General features: G+C 44.8%; 1 protein-coding gene across 1 annotated transcript in view; it reads left to right on the top strand.

The window, feature by feature from the left end:
* The window catches only part of myo15b (myosin XVB), a 133,042-nt gene that overhangs the window by 38,328 nt on the left and 77,407 nt on the right, over positions 1-17,307 (top strand). Inside the window, exons 15-16 of the mRNA XM_080305252.1 lie at positions 10,177-10,302; positions 10,376-10,453. Of these exons, the coding sequence (XP_080161378.1) occupies positions 10,177-10,302; positions 10,376-10,453 (204 nt within the window). The remainder of the gene's footprint in view (positions 1-10,176; positions 10,303-10,375; positions 10,454-17,307) is intronic.

Raw genomic sequence — 17,307 nt, 5'->3', positions numbered from 1 at the left:
GCCAGACTCTTCTACTGTTCTTATATGCAAAGCCTTCCCTGAAAAAGACATCGTCTGGACCTGCATATACTTTGCAGCTTTCATAGCGCCCTTTCAGATGTGCAAGTTGCCAATTCCATAGGCACTGATGCACTTCCATGGGGAATAAGGACTTTAACATTAATAACAGGAAGTAACCAAAAAAAACCCTGAAAACTGAGACAGGGCAATACAGTTGGCATGAGGAAATGAAGAACTTAGTGTCAGAGTCCAGCCTGAGGGTCATGACAAATAATTAAAAAGACACCACTTGGACCAAAACGTACAAAATTATTAACCAAATAAAGTAGAAAACTGTAGTACTCCATGAGGTTTGCTAATCAGTGTTCTTGGTGTATCAGTATCTGGATGGGTTATTGAATGCTAAGAATGCCTGATGTTGTATAGAATAAAATCTAAAACAATCAGGCCAAAGCTGACCGAACAAATAACACAATGAATTGTCTCCCTGAATGGAGAAGAGCTGAAACAGTCAGCTCTTAAATGCTTCAAGGAGACTGGTCAGGTGCTTTCAGTTGCACTGATTAACCCCGCCTACCAGGAACTTGCAAGACAACTCACAGGGACACATGGGGAAAAACACAGCGGGAACTGGCCAAGGGAGAGGGCTGTTACACTCAAAACACAAACGGGATCAACAAAGCCAACCGATATTAGGACCACGACATGCATACAGGTTTTGCATCTTTTTTTTTTTCTTTTTTTTTTAATGTATTTATTTATGCAAGTTTCAAAATTTTTTTACACATTCACAAACAGCGGGACAGAAGAACACAGACAATAAAGACAATAACAACCAAAAAACAAACAAACAAAAAAACAAAACAGAGCAACAAACCACACAACAGGGTACATGGCCAGCACTTATTAAAAACAGCAGAGAAGCAAACAAAGCAACTGGTATACATGTCAAACAACTCACAATCTAGTGAGTCCAATCCACAAGATCAAATCCAAAGATCGCTAGGAGGAGCTGATAACAATCATGCAAAAACAGTTATGGGCAACAGCTCAGAATGCAAGCAGTTAAAACAACGTGGTCAGGACCCAGGGCGTGGACTGTCCTTCTTAATGTGGTCTATAAAGGGCCCCCATATCTTCCTGAACTTCTCCATGGAATCAGACGTAGAGAACCGAATTTCTTCCAGGTATAGACAGGAGACCATCTCCTCGAGCCACCTCTTGAAGCAGGGAGGGGAGGCAGATTTCCACTCCCCCAGAATCAGACGTTTGGCAATCACCATACCAAACATGAGGGCCTGTTGAACAGCAAAGGGAAGTGCCAAGGAGTCGTCGGAGCAGCCCAGGATCACCATAAGACAGTCAGGATACAGTTGCCTATCATAAACAGTGCTAAAGAAACTAAAAATACTAGTCCAAAAGGCTGTAAGCGTAGAACAGGACCAAAAAAGATGGCCAAGAGTACCGTCCACAAGTTTACATTTATCACATTTGGGGGAAACGTTAGGAAAAATCTTGTTCAATTTGGTTTTGGAATAGTGCAGTCTATGGACAACCTTAAATTGAATTAACTGAAGCCGGGCGTTAACAGAGCATAGTTTTATCCGACTTAACACTTCAGCCCATAGATCGTCAGAGATAACCAAACCAGTGTCCCTTGTCCAAGCCTCTTTAATATGGCAAGAGGGGGCTGCCGAAGAAAAAAGGTTGACAAGCCGAGAAATTAAGTGTTTTGAGGTGGGAGGTTCGTTCATCATATTGTAAAAGACATGCTGTATGGGGATGGTATCTAAATTTGAGAATGCTTGCTTGACATAATTCCTAATTTGTAAGTACCGAAAAAAATGACTTGTAGGGAGATTGTACTTTGTCTGAAGCTGAGCAAAAGAGGCAAAATGATTGTCAATATAAAGATCCTTTATAGCAATTAACCCTTTGACAGGCCATTGTTTGAAAGCAGCATCCATTGTACTAGGCGTAAAGCTAGGATTGTGGCAGATCGGGGCAAAAGTTGACACTACCGGGAGGTTCAAGATTCTCTTAATTTGATTCAATATTTTTATGGAGTTGCAAAGAATAAAGTCATCACATGCACTTTTAATAACCGATTTTGAAAATAAGATAGCTGGCAAGGATGCTCCAGTGTGGTCGATAGCAGTGCTAAGCTCCAATTCGAGCCATTTAGGGCTGGACCTGCATCCCACAGTATCACCAACAGACAGATTCCAGAAGACCCAGGCTCTGGCATTACAGGCCCAGTAATAATGTCTGAAAACTGGAAGGCCCAGACCACCCTCGTCCGAGGGCTTTTGCAAGTGAGACTTCGAGATGCGGGGGGGCTTGTAGGCCCAAACAAAAGGCATGATAATGGCATCCAACACTTTGAAAAAGGAAGACCTGAGAAAAATAGGAACGTTCTGGAATAGGTACATGAATTTAGGGAGCACAATCATTTTGATTATATTGATACGGCCAATCATTGAAAGTGGGAGAAGTTTCCACCTATCTATCATACACTTGAGCTCATCAGTTAGAACCGAATAATTAAGCCTGAAGAGGAGTTTTGAGTTCCTAGGGATGTTAATACCCAGGTATGAAAAATAATCCTGGGAGACCTTAAAGGGCAAACTAGACAGGAAATCAGGGCCCAGACCAGACGACAGCGGCATAAGAACAGACTTCTTCCAATTTATGGTGAACCCTGATAGGTGGCCAAAGCTGTCAATCAGCTTAAGAAGTGGAGGAAGGGAGATCTTTAAATCTGAAAGAGCCAATATGATATCATCTGCATACAGACCGATGGTGTACTCTGACGTGCCACAATTTATACCAGAGATATGGGAATTGGCTCTGATGGCAATGGCCAACGGCTCAAGAGCTAAAGCAAAAAGCATTGGAGAGAGGCAACAACCCTGCCTTGTCCCACGGTGTAAGAGGAACGGGAGCGACCTCTCATGGTTGGTAAGGACCGAGGAACGAGGGCAAGCGTAAAGCAACTTAATCATATTCAAAAAATTCGACCCAAAACCAAATTTTTCAAGAGTAGCAAACAAATAAATCCATTCCACCTGGTCAAAAGCCTGCTGGGCATCGAGTGAAATCACCGCAGAATTGGGCAGTGTCGTTGAGTACATCGCATTTAAGAGACATCTAGTATTAGAAAAAGAGAATCTATTGGGGATAAAACCAGATTGGTCTGGATGAATTATAGAGCCTATATGCTTATTTAACCGGTTGGTTAGGACTTTAGCAATTATCTTTTGGTCCGAGTTGAGAAGACTTAGGGGACGATAGGAAGAAACATTAGTTTCGTCTCTGTCTTTTTTCAGGAGGAGACATATATGGGCATCGTAGAAAGAATGAGGGAATGAGCCGTTTAACACTGCGCAATTTACCATCCGAAGTAGCAGGGGAGCGATAACGTCAATATGTGTCTTATAAAGCTCTATCCCGAAACCGTCCGGACCACAAGCTTTTCCATTAGGAAAGGAGCAGATTGCATTTCTAATTTCCTCCAGCGTAAAGTCTGCATCGAGTAAGCCCCGTGCAGCCTCAGGAAGAGTCGGGATGTCTAAAGCATTAAGAAAATTGGTGATTTCAGCAACTGTGGCCATGGTACTAGATGTGTATAACTGACAATAAAAACTGCGAAATCTGTCATTTATCTGCTTGTGATCAGACAGCAACTGGCCAGTTGCAGAGAGAATTCTGTGTATTGCCCTTTCAGCTTGAATGCCCTTCAGCTGTCTGGAAAGCACCTTGTCAGCCTTTTCACCAAGCTCAAAATGCTTCTGTTTTAATCGACAAATACAATTCATGACCTGCTCCCCCAACATGTGGTTGTAGTCATATTTCAATTTGAGAATGGTATTAAGTGTGTCAGCAGCCCCGGTATCGCGATACTTCTCCTCCAACACAGCCAGCTCTGCCTCAATATTAGTACGCAGCCTGAGTTTGTCCCTCTTCTGAGAAGCTTGATAAGCAATAATATGACCTCTAATAACGACTTTAAAGGACTCCCACAAAACCGAGTCTGAAACTGCACCATTATCATTAAATTGTAAAAATTCTGCGATTTTAGTAGATAGGTAAACCGTAAAAGAGTTATTTAGATATAAAGAGGGGTTAAATTTCCAATTGTATTAGGGGGTATGTAGGTTGAAGTCAATTACCGTTGAGAGAGGTGCGTGGTCCGAAACTAAAATACTGTGATAAGTGGAACTAACCACTTTCGAAATAAGCCTGGAATCAATAAGAAAATAGTCAATTCTACTGAAACTGCCATGGACAGGGGAGAAGAAAGAGTATTGCTTTTCTAACGGATGCTGGTGCCTCCAAATGTCAACCAAGTCCAAAGATTTAGTAAGAGTATTGAGTACAGAAACAGCTCTCAAGGTTGGGGCCAGGGACGCAGAGGACCTATCCAACAATGGATCGAAATAACAATTAAAATCACCACCGATAATGATATTATGGTCATTGTATTGTGAGACAAGATTGAATATTTTACTAAAGAAGTCAGGGTTGTCAAAATTAGGGGCATAGATGTTCAAGAGGACTACAGGGGTGGAGTTGACTGTACCTGTAACAAGTATGAACCTCCCACCTGGATCACATATCTGAGTTTTGAATATAAAAGAAATAGTTCTGCGAACAAGAATGGCAACCCCTCTCGCCCTGGAAGAAAAGGCGGACTGGTACACCTGTGACACCCATACCGATCTTAATCGCCTCTGCTCTGAAGGTTGGATATGGGTCTCCTGTAAAAAAATTATATCAGAAGACAGAGATTTTAAATGCGAAAATACTTTACCACGTTTAAGAGCTTTGCCCATACCCCGACAATTCCAGGTCGTAAAAGTGATGTGGCTCATCCCCAGCTTAAGTGAGTGGATGGTGTACGACGATGTGAAAGGACAAAATGAAGGCTTTGAGGTTTGACAAATAAAGAGCTGGCACTTACATCAAAAAACAAAAACGACACATATTTAGAAACATGTAGACCCCCCCCTCCCACCCCCACCCACCCCACAAACCGCAGAAAAAAAGATAGCGGAACACCCCCAATATCCAACAGGGAGGCAGCCGGGACCAAGGCCAGCCTGACTGAACGCTAATACTCAAAAAAAAATACCATGGAGCCCCGTGCGCCCCACATATAATCTATTTAACAAACCTGAAAAACAAAATTGTGCACCAAGTACGAAAGATCCAACTCAAATATCTAGATGGACATAAAACTTTAACCGTTGCAACAAAACTGCAAATATGCAGAAATGAGACAGAGCATACAGAAACATGTGCATATTCCCAATATCACAACGTAACACAAATACTGTAGAAGCAAAACCCAATAGGCAAAATAGGCACTGTACACCGTTTCAGTGCGGGAAAGACATGTACTCTACAGTATGTAAATCACAGTATGCAAACCAAAAAAACCTTGATATTGCGCATTGATCAGCTGAGGACAAAGATGTTGGATCAAAACATTCAACATAGCTGGGTAGAGAACATTACTGCAGAAAATGCGCAAATATGTAAACATGTCGTGAAATTAGTAAGTCACTTGTGAATTATTATTCATTTGCAGAGCCAATGGAGTCAGCAAACCGTGCAGCTTCCTCCAGCGACATAAAAGTCTTCGATGTGTTGTTATATTCGACATGGAGCTTTGCGGGAAAGCGAAGAGAGCACTTAGCACCGGCGTCGATCAGCCGCTTCCTCACACCACCAAAGGCCTGCCGCTGCGCCGAGACCTCCGCAGTGTAATCAGGAAAAATGGAAACTCTGTCTCCGCGGTACAGCAAAGGAGACCTTTGCCTGCTGAGTCATAGTATGTCAAACACATCACGGTTGTTGTGGACTTTAGCGATGATGACACGTGGCCGTTCATTGGGCTGTGGCTTCGGTCTCAGGCTACGGTGGGCTCGGTCTATTTTTATCGGCCTGCTGAAGTTCTCACGACCCAAAAGCTCTGGAAGTAGGTTAGCAACGAAGTCGGTAGGGCTGCCTTTCTCATCCCCTTCCTTAACTCCAGCAATCCTCACGTTGAGTCGGCAAGAGCGCCCCTCCAGATCGCTGATCTTAGCTTTGAGGAGAGTGTTAACCACCTGTAGCTCTTTGCACGATGCTTCCAGCGCTGCTAATCGGCTATCGTTAGCGGACATAGCTTCATCAAGGTCTTCAAACCGGCGCTCAGACTCATGTGTCGTGTCCAAATTCATGGGCTGCATTCTCCTGAGGCCGCATTTGTAGACCGATTACGTCACAGCGACGCGCCGAAGGCTGTCCAAATTCGTAGACCCCTCCGAATGCAGCCGACAAATGCGTGCTCCTTTTTCCGAATTTGAAGGATGGGTCGGGTGTGTCCTTCGTGGCCCACCATATCCCAGAATTCATAGCGCGGCCCAGCCAAGCTCCAGTTTCCGGCTAATGGCGGCCGCTACTAAGTTTTAAAATTACTCTTATTAATCTTTCTGGGTCACAAAATAAACTTTTAACATATTTTCAGGCGAGAAAGTAGCTGTGTAAACATCAAATATCTGCTCGGTTTATCAAGATATCGCATCTTTGCTAAAGTGCTTCGACGTTTTCGGAGACGTCTGCTACCCACCAGCTCGATAGCTAGCCGGGAGCTCGAGGGTTACTGATGCGGCCGAGAATGGCACAACTCCCGGCACATCATTTTCAGATCACCGCGGACTTTCGCTGCTCGGGTTAAACGTTGTCAGCCGGTGATCAGCTGTGATCAGCTGATCACGGGGCCGGGGTTAAAAGAGAGACGCCAGACATCATTCTCTTCGTGTCAGGAGCTCCGAAACTCTGCCGACGTCAGTCTCCGCCTGATTCAGCAACCGTGAGTGATTATCCCTTCAATCCTTTTTCTCTTCCCGGCTCCGCTCGCTCTCTGTCGGTAACGACCTCTTCCGAAGCCACGCTTCGTGCACTGATCGTTACTAGAATAACTGCGTGCCTGCTCCAAACCCACCGCTAGCCTTCGCCGCGCTTGGGTCTAGCCAACACGCCACACGGGCACGCCGAATTACTGTGTGTAACCCGCCCGGCCGTGACAAACGTAATATATAAGTCACTTAGACAACCTAAAAATGTTATTGTTGGGCTTTTTTTCAGTGTTTTGTTTGTTCGTGAGTAAATTGGTTTGGCTGAGATTAAAGTTATTAGATTAGATAAAATAAAACTTTATTAATCCCCCGGGTGGGTTCCTCCTTGGTTTTTACACAGCTGACTAAACGTCAAACAGAAAACTGATTAAACAGAAGTGTGAGATGGCCGAGAGTTTACTCCAGTGTCCTGTTATATTTTAGACAGCAAGGAGCAGACGGCTGAGTTTATTAAACTCCACCGAGACAGCGGTGACGCTAATCAGAAGGCTAGACCGTCCAATTTCACGGCCGTTTACTTCCGGCCTACCCGATCTTCTGAGGACCCGGCCCACGTAGACCGCGAAGGCCGGGTCCTCGGGAGAATGTAGCCCATGAATTTGGACACGACCACGATATTTCTTCTGGAGAGAAGTTAGCGTTGCATCAATTGCATCGAGACGGCCCTCAACAGACTTCTTCAACCCGTCCACGAGCGAGGTTATTTTGGAAAGCTCAGCTCCATGGTTAGCGATAGCCGCTAATATGGCATCATTACCTGCCGCCGACTGGCTCGCCTTGGACGTATCCCTCTGGCTCTCATCTTTCTTCGGCATGATGACAAAAGATCGGCTCCGACAGTCCGCGAAACAGATTTTAAAACTACCCAGCTAGAAATAAACTTAAAGTGCAACTTTATGAGTGAGAAGGCACGGAGAGCACAGAAAACACGTCTACTCCATAGCTGCACACGAGCGCCCCCCACTGTCTGAGCTCTTTAAAGACACCTGTCCACCCAACAGTCAGTCAGACTCCAACTACTACGATGGGCAAGACCAAAGAGCTGTCAAAAGACATCAGAGACAAAATTGTGGACCTCCACAAGGCTGCAAAGGGCTACGTGGCAATTGCCAAGCAGCTTGGTGAAAATATATCAACTGTTGGTGCAATTGTTAGAAAATGGAAGAGGCTAAAGACGACTGTCAGTCTCCCTCGGACTGGGGCTCCATGGAAGATCTCACCTTTTGGGGTATCACTGATGATTAGAAAGGTGAGGAATCTGCCCAGAACTGCACTGGAGGAGCTGGTCAATGACATGAAGAGAACTGGGACCACGGTGTCAAAGGTCAGTGTCGGTAGAACACTACGCTGTCATGGGAGTGTCCAAATTCATGGGCTGCATCGTCCTGAGGCCGCATTTGTAGGCCGATTACGTCACAGCAACGTGACGAAGGCTGTCCAAATTCGTAGGCTCCTCCGAATGCAGCCGACAAATGTCTCCTCCTTTTCCCCGAATTTGAAGGATGGGTTGGGTGTGTCCTTCGTGGTCCACCATATCCCAGAATTCATAGCGCGGCCCAGCCAATTCCAGTCTTCAACAATGGCGGCTGCTACTAAGTTTTTAATATTACTCTTATTACTCTTTCTGGGTCACAAAATAAAGTTTTAACATATTTTCAGGTGAGAATGTAGCTACGTAAACTTCAAATATCTGCTCGGTTCACCAAGATATCACACATTTGCAAAAGTGTTCCGACATTTTCGGAGACGTCTGCTACCCACCAGCTCGATAGCTAGCCAGGAGCTTGAGGGTCACTGGAGCCGCCGAGAATGGCTCGACGAAACTCCCGGCACATCATTTTCAGCTCTTTGCAGTCTTTCGCTACTCAAGTTAAACATAATATATAGTCACGTAGATAACCTAAAAATGTTATTGTTGGGCTTTTTTCAGTATTTTATTTGTTTGTGAGTAAATCGGTTTGGCTGACATTAAAGTTATTAGATTAGATTAGATGAAATAAAACTTTATTAATCCCCCGGGTGGTTTTGACACAGCTGAAGTCATGCTTTGCATGGAAGGTTCCCCTCTCAAGTCATCACATGTCCAGGGCCCTTCTGGGAGAAAGTCATGTGGTCAGATGAGACCAAAATAGAACTTTTTGGTCTCAACTTCACTCGCTGTGTTTGGAGGAAAAAGAAGGATGACATCATCCTTTGGGGGTGCTTTTCAGTGAAGGGGACAGGGTGACTGCACTGTATTAAGGAGAGGATGAATGGGGCCATGTATTGTGAGATTTTGAGCCACAACCTCCTTCTGTCGGTCAGAGCATTGAAGATGGGTCGTGCTGGGTCTTCCAACTGACAATGACCCAAAGCACACAGCCAGGATAACCAAGGAGTGGTTATCCTGTAAGAAGGATATCAAGGTTCTGCAGTGGCCTAGCCACTAGTCTCCAGGCCTAAATCCAATCCAGAACTGATCCAGTATTAAACAGGACTACAACAGTTCAAAATCACGACTACTTAGGACTTAACCAAAACAGAACCAGTCACATCCCACTCACATCTAGTGAGGTATGTAAGTCTGGTGGACACATTGCAATTCATGGTGAAAGAGGAAGAAGGAGCTTGTTACTCTTAAAAACATCCCAATGTAAATAAAGCCAGGTATGAAATAAAATTACTTCTCACAGCGTGGCATAGTAAGCAACTTAAATATAACACATAAAATTCTGAGAAAAATAATAATGAAGCATTTAATTATATAATAAACTCAATTATGCAAAAATTATATAATAATATTGCAAACTGTAATATGGAACATAAATTAATATTCTAATCCATTCAAATTAAATGTGACAACAACAACAAGTTACAAGTGCAACAGGCTACAAGGCTACAAGATACATGACATATAGCACATACAGTGCTATCTTCATAACTGTTTTGTCCGGTGCTAGCTTGCACAGTGTGTGCAAGCAAGAGGTGCACGCTAATACAATCAACACTGCTGTAAAGGGGCCTCTGCAGAGATTCCACAGAATTGCCTGGAATAACCAGTGAATTGTGGGATAGTTTTTTGCAACCAGAGCAGTTGCCCTGGTGACTGTTAAAAAGAATCCAGGTAAAAAGGCATTCACATTAGCTTCATGTTTCAAGGTGCTCCTATCTTTTGTACACAATCTCTAGTGCTTTTTCCTTTTTCTCTACATCTCTGTGTTGTTGTTGTTTTAACTTTAAAGTAAAGCATAATTGTTCTTCTGGGATGGTTGTGGGGGTATGTCCCTGACAGGCCACTGACCACACATTCCTCCAGAAGTGCCACTACCATCATGGAAACAGCCCCTACTATGCCAAGCCCAGGAACCCTTTGCCAGTCTTCACTATTTACCACTATGCTGGACCTGTCACTTATCAGGTATTGACCACCCTGTTATATACAGTGTGCGTATTAATGTTTAATTTAAAAAAATAATGTAACCATCTTTTAGGTTCATCATTTCCTGAATAAGAACCACGACCAGTTTAGGACAGAAGTGGTGGAGCTATTTGCCAGGAGTCGCAGTAAGGTAAACCACGTGACATTGGAGTCAAACAGGGTGTATATACTACCCAAGTATGGCTACTCTCTACTTGTAGAGAAATCACACAGCAGCTAAGAGTAAGTTGAATATAAATGAAAAAAAAAGTTTTAACAAAAAGAAGAAAATTCTGGCTCATAGTTAATTTTTGCATAATGATCGACATAGGCTGCTTATAGTCATGCTCATTCCTTTTTAAGGTACCCTGGAGACACTGTCGTTTGTGTACTGTTCCATGTTTCCTGATTTTTCCATTGTGTGTGTGTGTCTGTCTGCCTTCACACGCATGTGAACTTTAGTAAAATGCCATTATTCTGAATTATAGTTATTATACTGTTTTTTGGGAAATTACGTATTTCTCACAAATAACTCTAATCTGCTACAACACTTATACTGACTTATTGGAGTTGTTGTGTTACCCCCTCCTGTCAATGAGGAGGCGTAACACAAGTGGGGGCTCATCCAGGATCTCTTTTCCAGAGCTGTGGACAACTCGTTTGTTTGATACAATGTTGTATAGTGCCTTGTATTTAAGTATTGGTTTTGATTTACAAGATTTCATTCATGCTCCAAGTTATGAGAAAGTGGAGTTGTGTCGTAAGGATGACTTGTTGAGCATTGAAGCCCACTTTCATATTCCGGTGAAGAAAAAAATTATGAGTACTATCTTAGAAAAATTAGTTGAGTTAAATATCCTGACTGATCCTGATGTTTGTGATGATGATGCTCCTTCTGTTGAGCTAGGTGTCTCACATTTAAAGGAGGAAGCGAATTCTTCAATTCAATTCAATTTTATTTATATAGCGCCAAATCACAACAACAGTCGCCTCAAGGCGCTTTACAGGGAGTGCAGAATTATTAGGCAAATGAGTATTTTGTCCACATCATCCTCTTCATGCATGTTGTCTTACTCCAAGCTGTATAGGCTCGAAAGCCTACTACCAATTAAGCATATTAGGTGATGTGCATCTCTGTAATGAGAAGGGGTGTGGTCTAATGACATCAACACCCTATATCAGGTGTGCATAATTATTAGGCAACGTCCTTTCCTTTGGCAAAATGGGTCAAAAGAAGGACTTGACAGGCTCAGAAAAGTCAAAAATAGTGAGATATCTTGCAGAGGGATGCAGCAGTCTCAAAATTGCAAAGCTTCTGAAGCGTGATTGTGGTGTTTCGACAGAAGAACGGAGACGGCTTGGTTTGTAATGGAACGTATATATTCAGCAGTAGTTCGCCATTTTACATCTCACCATACACTTCACTTCTTCTCTCCTTCCATCATCCTTAGTCACAGAGCCCCCTACTGGTAACTGAGTATATGTTCATATTCAGTCCCCCTTGTAAGCAACCCTTCACCATCTTAGCAGTGTATGTAAACACAACATCTCTCCTCATTCTCACAGAATTCTACTACCTCAGTATTACTTACTTAGCATGGCAACATTACTATTTGCACAGAACATTATCAGTAGTAAACTTTGCAACCAGACAGCATTTTCAATACCTATTTCACTTATAACATTACTGGGTGTTTGAACTATACCCGTGATCTTAACATACAATCTTGTTATGGTGCCTAAATAGTCCTTTATAATGAATACTTGTACCGTTAAGGTTACTGTAGTAACTTAACAACCTTAAGTCACAAAACTCACAAATAAATCACAGTAAATCAATCCTCTATTATACTTGGACCTCAGAACTAGCAGTATGGAACTTAACATTAGCACCCAACAGCTCAAGCGTGTTTTTTTCACTTTTTTTTCTTTTCATTTTTTTTTTTTAAACTCATTTCATAACATAATCCTTGGTCCAAGCTGGTAACTGTCTCGGTCTGTTAGGAACAGAAGGTCTTTTAGGAGTTTCTCTTGTGTTATTTTCAACCTCGTCACCAGCCTGCAACGGCTCAGCATTCTCTGCGCGGCAGAGTGAGAGACGGGCTGCATTCCATCTCTTTCCATCACTCAAGATGAAGGTGCTCAGTCCAGTCTGTTGCTGCACTGACAGTGGATCAGTGAACTGTCTCTCTCCCTTCCCCACTCGGAAAGGTTTACGTATCCGCACCCTGTCACCGACCACAAGCTGGGGAGGTTTTGCCCCCCTCTTTGCATCAGTGTAGCGTTTACTCTTACGTTGCTGGTGAGAGACTCTGGCCCTGCATTGGTCATACTGTCCTGTGTCTTTGGGAAACGGCAGGACATTTAGCTTTGTTCTCATGGGTCTCCCTCTGAGAAGCTGGAACGGAGCTGCTCCAGTCGTTGCATGAGCTGTAGCACGGTAATTCTGTAGCATCTCTGTCACGGCGGGCTTCCACAGCTTCTGGGACACCTGTGCAGCCTGAACACAGTCCTTCAGCACTCTGTTGAATCTTTCAACACACCCGTTCGCTTGAGGGTGATACACACTTGTTCTGATGTGCTTGATGCCCCTTTCCTTCAGGAAATCAGCAAAGGCAGATGAAGTGAATTGTGGTCCATTATCTGTGATAAGCTCACAAGGGTTTCCCTCCCGTGCAAAAACTGAAGACAAGAACCTAATCACAGTGTCTGTAGTAGCTGATGAAGTAAAGGCTACTTCTGGCCATTTGCTGAAGTAATCGACCAGTGTGATGGCAAACCTGCAGTCCTGCGACCCGCGGTCAAAAGGTCCAACAATGTCAACGGCCACATGCTGAAAGGGACCATCTGGAAACTGAACCGGCTGTAAGGGAGCAGGAGCAGTTTTGGCCGTTTTGTCACACAATTGACAGACTGAGCACGATGACAGAATCGCATGGACTTGAGTATCCATGCATGGCCACCAGTAAAGCTCTCTGAGCTGCTGCTTTGTGCGAACTATGCCCTGGTGACCTTCGTGTGCGAGGCATATCACCTTTTCCCGCAGGGACCTTGGGACCACCAGACGTGTCCCCCGGAAAACCAACGGTGATTCCACAGCAAGTTCATGTCGCACCAGGAAATACGGCTGTATCTCAGGTGGGAGAGACCTTTTCACCTTAGGCCAACCTGAGCGGATAACCTGTTGCAGCAGAGAAAGGTCAGGGCAGTCCTCACATTCAGCTTTAAAATCCGTCAACGGTGTCGCTGTCAAGAGAGGAGAAACTTCAGCTATCTCCAAGAGAAGGTCTTTTTCAGCATCAATGTCAGTGCTGGAGTACATCAGGGGAACCCGTGAGAGGCAGTCTGCGATGACATTCTGAACACCAGGACGGTACTGCACATCATACTGAAAACACATCAGCCTTGCAGACCATCGTGCGATTCTCATGCCCGCTCTGTTCATACCTTTGGTGATGAGAAGGGTAGTAAGAGCTTGGTGGTCAGTACGAAGTGTGAATCTGCGGCCCCATACATATGTACGCCATCTTTCCACCGCCCAGACACAGGCTAACGCCTCCTTTTCTGTGGTGGAGTACTTTCTTTCAGCAGGAGACAGTGTTCGGGAGGCGAACGCCACAACCCGCTCCACTTGATCTGGGTGTAACTGTGTCAACACAGCGCCTAGCCCATAGTCTGATGTGTCTGTGGTGATAAAAGCAGGTAAGTCAGGGTCATAGACGGCAAGTGCGGGACTTTCCAGAAGGAGTTTTTTCAGGTCACTGAAGCTCTCACGCGCTGCCTCGTTCCACTGGAGTTCAACTTTGATGTCTGTTTTCAGCAACTGTCGCAGTGGTTCCACCAGTGTAGCATAATCTGGAATAAATTTACTGAACCAGGATGACAAACCCAGGAACGAGCGCAATGCAGCCATATCCTTTGGAGCAGGAGCCTCGGCAATAGCAGTAAGGTGATGTTGGCTTGGACGTAGGCCTTCCTTTGAGATTACATGGCCCAGGAATGTGATGTGTGACTGGCAGAAGGAACTTTTCCCAGCATTAATCTGCAGGCCGACATCTCTGAGACGTTGGAGAACAGCTTGCAGGCGTGTATCATGCACCTCCTTTGATGTTCCGTAGACGATGATGTCATCCAAGTAGTTGCGAACACCAGGCAGATCTTTCAGGACCGTTTGCATCATTTTCTGGAACGCCGAAGGTGCTGATGCTAGGCCAAATGGGACACGTGTGAACTGGAACAGTCCCTCATGAGTGATGAAAGCAGTCAGCTTGCGGCTCTCCGGATGCAAAGGTAATTGGTGGTATGCTGAGCTGAGGTCAATCTGGCTGTAGTGAGTGGCACCTGCCAAGTCAGAAAACAGATCCTCCATATGAGGAAGAGGATGGCAGTCAGCAATAATGCTCTTATTGGGTTCACGAAGGTCAACACACAGTCTCAACTCCTTTTTTCGCTTTCTGGCCACGACCAAAGGACTCACCCACTCAGCTGCATCGATCCTTTCAATTATGCCAGCTTTGAGTAAGCGAGAGAGTTCTGCTGACACCTCTGTACGTACACTTAATGGCAGGCGTCTCAGCTTTTGGCGTACAGGCCGCACATTGTTGTTTACCTGTACTTTATGGATGAACCCTTTAACACATCCAAGTTGAGCTGGTGGAATAGGATCAACATTGTACACAGCAGACTTCTGGTTAGACGAATCCGGCTCATCTGCAGTTTCATCCTGAATACGGTCCACTTTGCCTCCGACGATGCAGACGTTCAGTGCTCTAATGAGGTCGAGGCCTAATAGTGGGGAACCAGCTTTGACAATGTAGAAGGAAGCAGGAACTTTTTCATTCTGTGCATGCAGTGCAACTGATGCAGGCAGACAACCCATCACAGCCAACTCATCTTTAGCATAAGTAACTAGTTTGACTTTAGGTCGCACCAGTGAACAGTCTGCAAAATACTGTCTGTAGATAGTTTCTGGCAGAATAGACACAGAAGCTCCAGTGTCTACTATCAGCTCTACTGTCTTAGAGCCACCTTGTACAGTTTCAATGTCGACAGTGCAGGTAAGCTTATCTTGAATAGCTGCCATCATTTTAGCATCTTGCACGCACAGTACTGCCAATTCTGGAACCACTACTTCTCTCACTTCACTGACTGACGACTTACATACCTTGGCAAAATGTCCCTTTTTCCCGCAGTTATTGCATTTTGAAGAAGCAGCCGGGCAGTTTTTATCATTAGCTAAGTGCTTGTGAGAACCACACCTGAAGCACTTCCGCTGCTGCTGCTTTGAACCTCCCCGTTTGCGTTGGTCTGGAGTGCAGCCTTTAGCGGGGCGAGGTCCTCTCCTCTGGTGAGAGTGGGAATTTTCCGCGTCGACTGTCTGAACAGGCGCGGTCGGACACGAGCTGGGTGTGGAGAGTAGAGTAGCGTTTTTGACTGCTGCTTCTACCTGGCTCGCAATAGTTAGAGCCTTATCCAGTGTGAGTTCATCCTCCAGTAACAGTTTGTCTTTCACAGCGCTGAGATGAGCATTGGAGATCAACTGATCTCTTATCATTTCACTTTCCATTTGTCCAAAGTTACAAGATGAAGCTAATGCTCTCAGAGCCACCACATACTGAGAAACAGTCTCATCCGCTCGTTGAATACGCTGTCTGAATGTATGACGGCACGCCATGACATTCACGTTCGGCACAAAGTGCTTCTCCAGTGCGCTCATGGCGTCAGCATATGTATCACCTTGCTCCGGTAACGTGTAGAATAACCGCTGTCCCTCCGGGCCCAAGCAGTGTAGCAAAACAGCGCGTTTCCTAGCATCCGGCCATGCGTCTCCCGTGGCATTGATTACTAGCATGTAATTGTCGAATATTTTCCGCCATGTAGTAAATGGAATCGGCGGCTCACCCACATGTGGAAGAAAAGATGGTGGACTCGGAACTGATGCACTCATCCTCGTCGCCAATTTGTGGTGTTTTGACAGAAGAACGGAGACGGCTTGGTTTGTAATGGAACGTATATATTCAGCAGTAGTTCGCCATTTTATATCTCACCATACACTTCACTTCTTCTCTCCTTCCATCATCCTTAGTCACAGAGCCCCCTACTGGTAACTGAGTATATGTTCATATTCAGTCCCCCTTGTAAGCAACCCTTCACCATCTTAGCAGTGTATGTAAACACAACAGTGATCATCGAACAATCAAGCGTTTCATTCAAAATAGTCAACAGGGTCGCAAGAAGCGTGTGGAAAAACCAAGGCGCAAAATAACTGCCCATGAACTGAGAAAAGTCAAGCGTGCAGCTGCCAAGATGCCACTTGCCACCAGTTTGGCCATATTTCAGAGCTGCAACATCACTGGAGTGCCCAAAAGCACAAGGTGTGCAATACTCAGAGACATGGCCAAGGTAAGAAAGGCTGAAAGACGACCACCACTGAACAAGATACACAAGCTGAAACGTCAAGACTGGGCCAAGAAATATCTCAAGACTGGTTTTTCTAAGGTTTTATGGACTGATGAAATGAGAGTGAGTCTTGATGGGCCAGATGGATGGGCCCGTGGCTGGATTGGTAAAGGGCAGAGAGCTCCAGTCCGACTCAGACGCCAGCAAGGTGGAGGTACTGGTTTGGGCTGGTATCATCAAAGATGAGCTTGTGGGGCCTTTTCGGGTTGAGGATGGAGTCAAGCTCAACTCCCAGTCCTACTGCCAGTTTCTGGAAGACACCTTCTTCAAGCAGTGGTACAGGAAGAAGTCTGCATCCTTCAAGAAAAACATGATTTTCATGCAGGACAATGCTCCATCACACGTGTCCAAGTACTCCACAGCGTGGCTGGCAAGAAAGGGTATAAAAGAAGAAAAACTAATGACATGGCCTCCTTGTTCACCTGATCTGAACCCCATTGAGAACCTGTGGTCCATCATCAAATGTGAGATTTACAAGGAGGGAAAACAGTACACCTCTCTGAACAGTGTCTGGGAGGCTGTGGTTGCTGCTGCACGCAATGTTGA

Source organism: Astatotilapia calliptera, chromosome 8 (genome assembly GCF_964374335.1).
Source record: "Astatotilapia calliptera chromosome 8, fAstCal68.1, whole genome shotgun sequence".
Lineage (NCBI taxonomy): Eukaryota > Metazoa > Chordata > Actinopteri > Cichliformes > Cichlidae > Astatotilapia > Astatotilapia calliptera.
The sequence above is the reverse complement of the archived record's forward strand: the minus strand, read 5'-3'. Positions and strand labels throughout refer to the sequence as shown.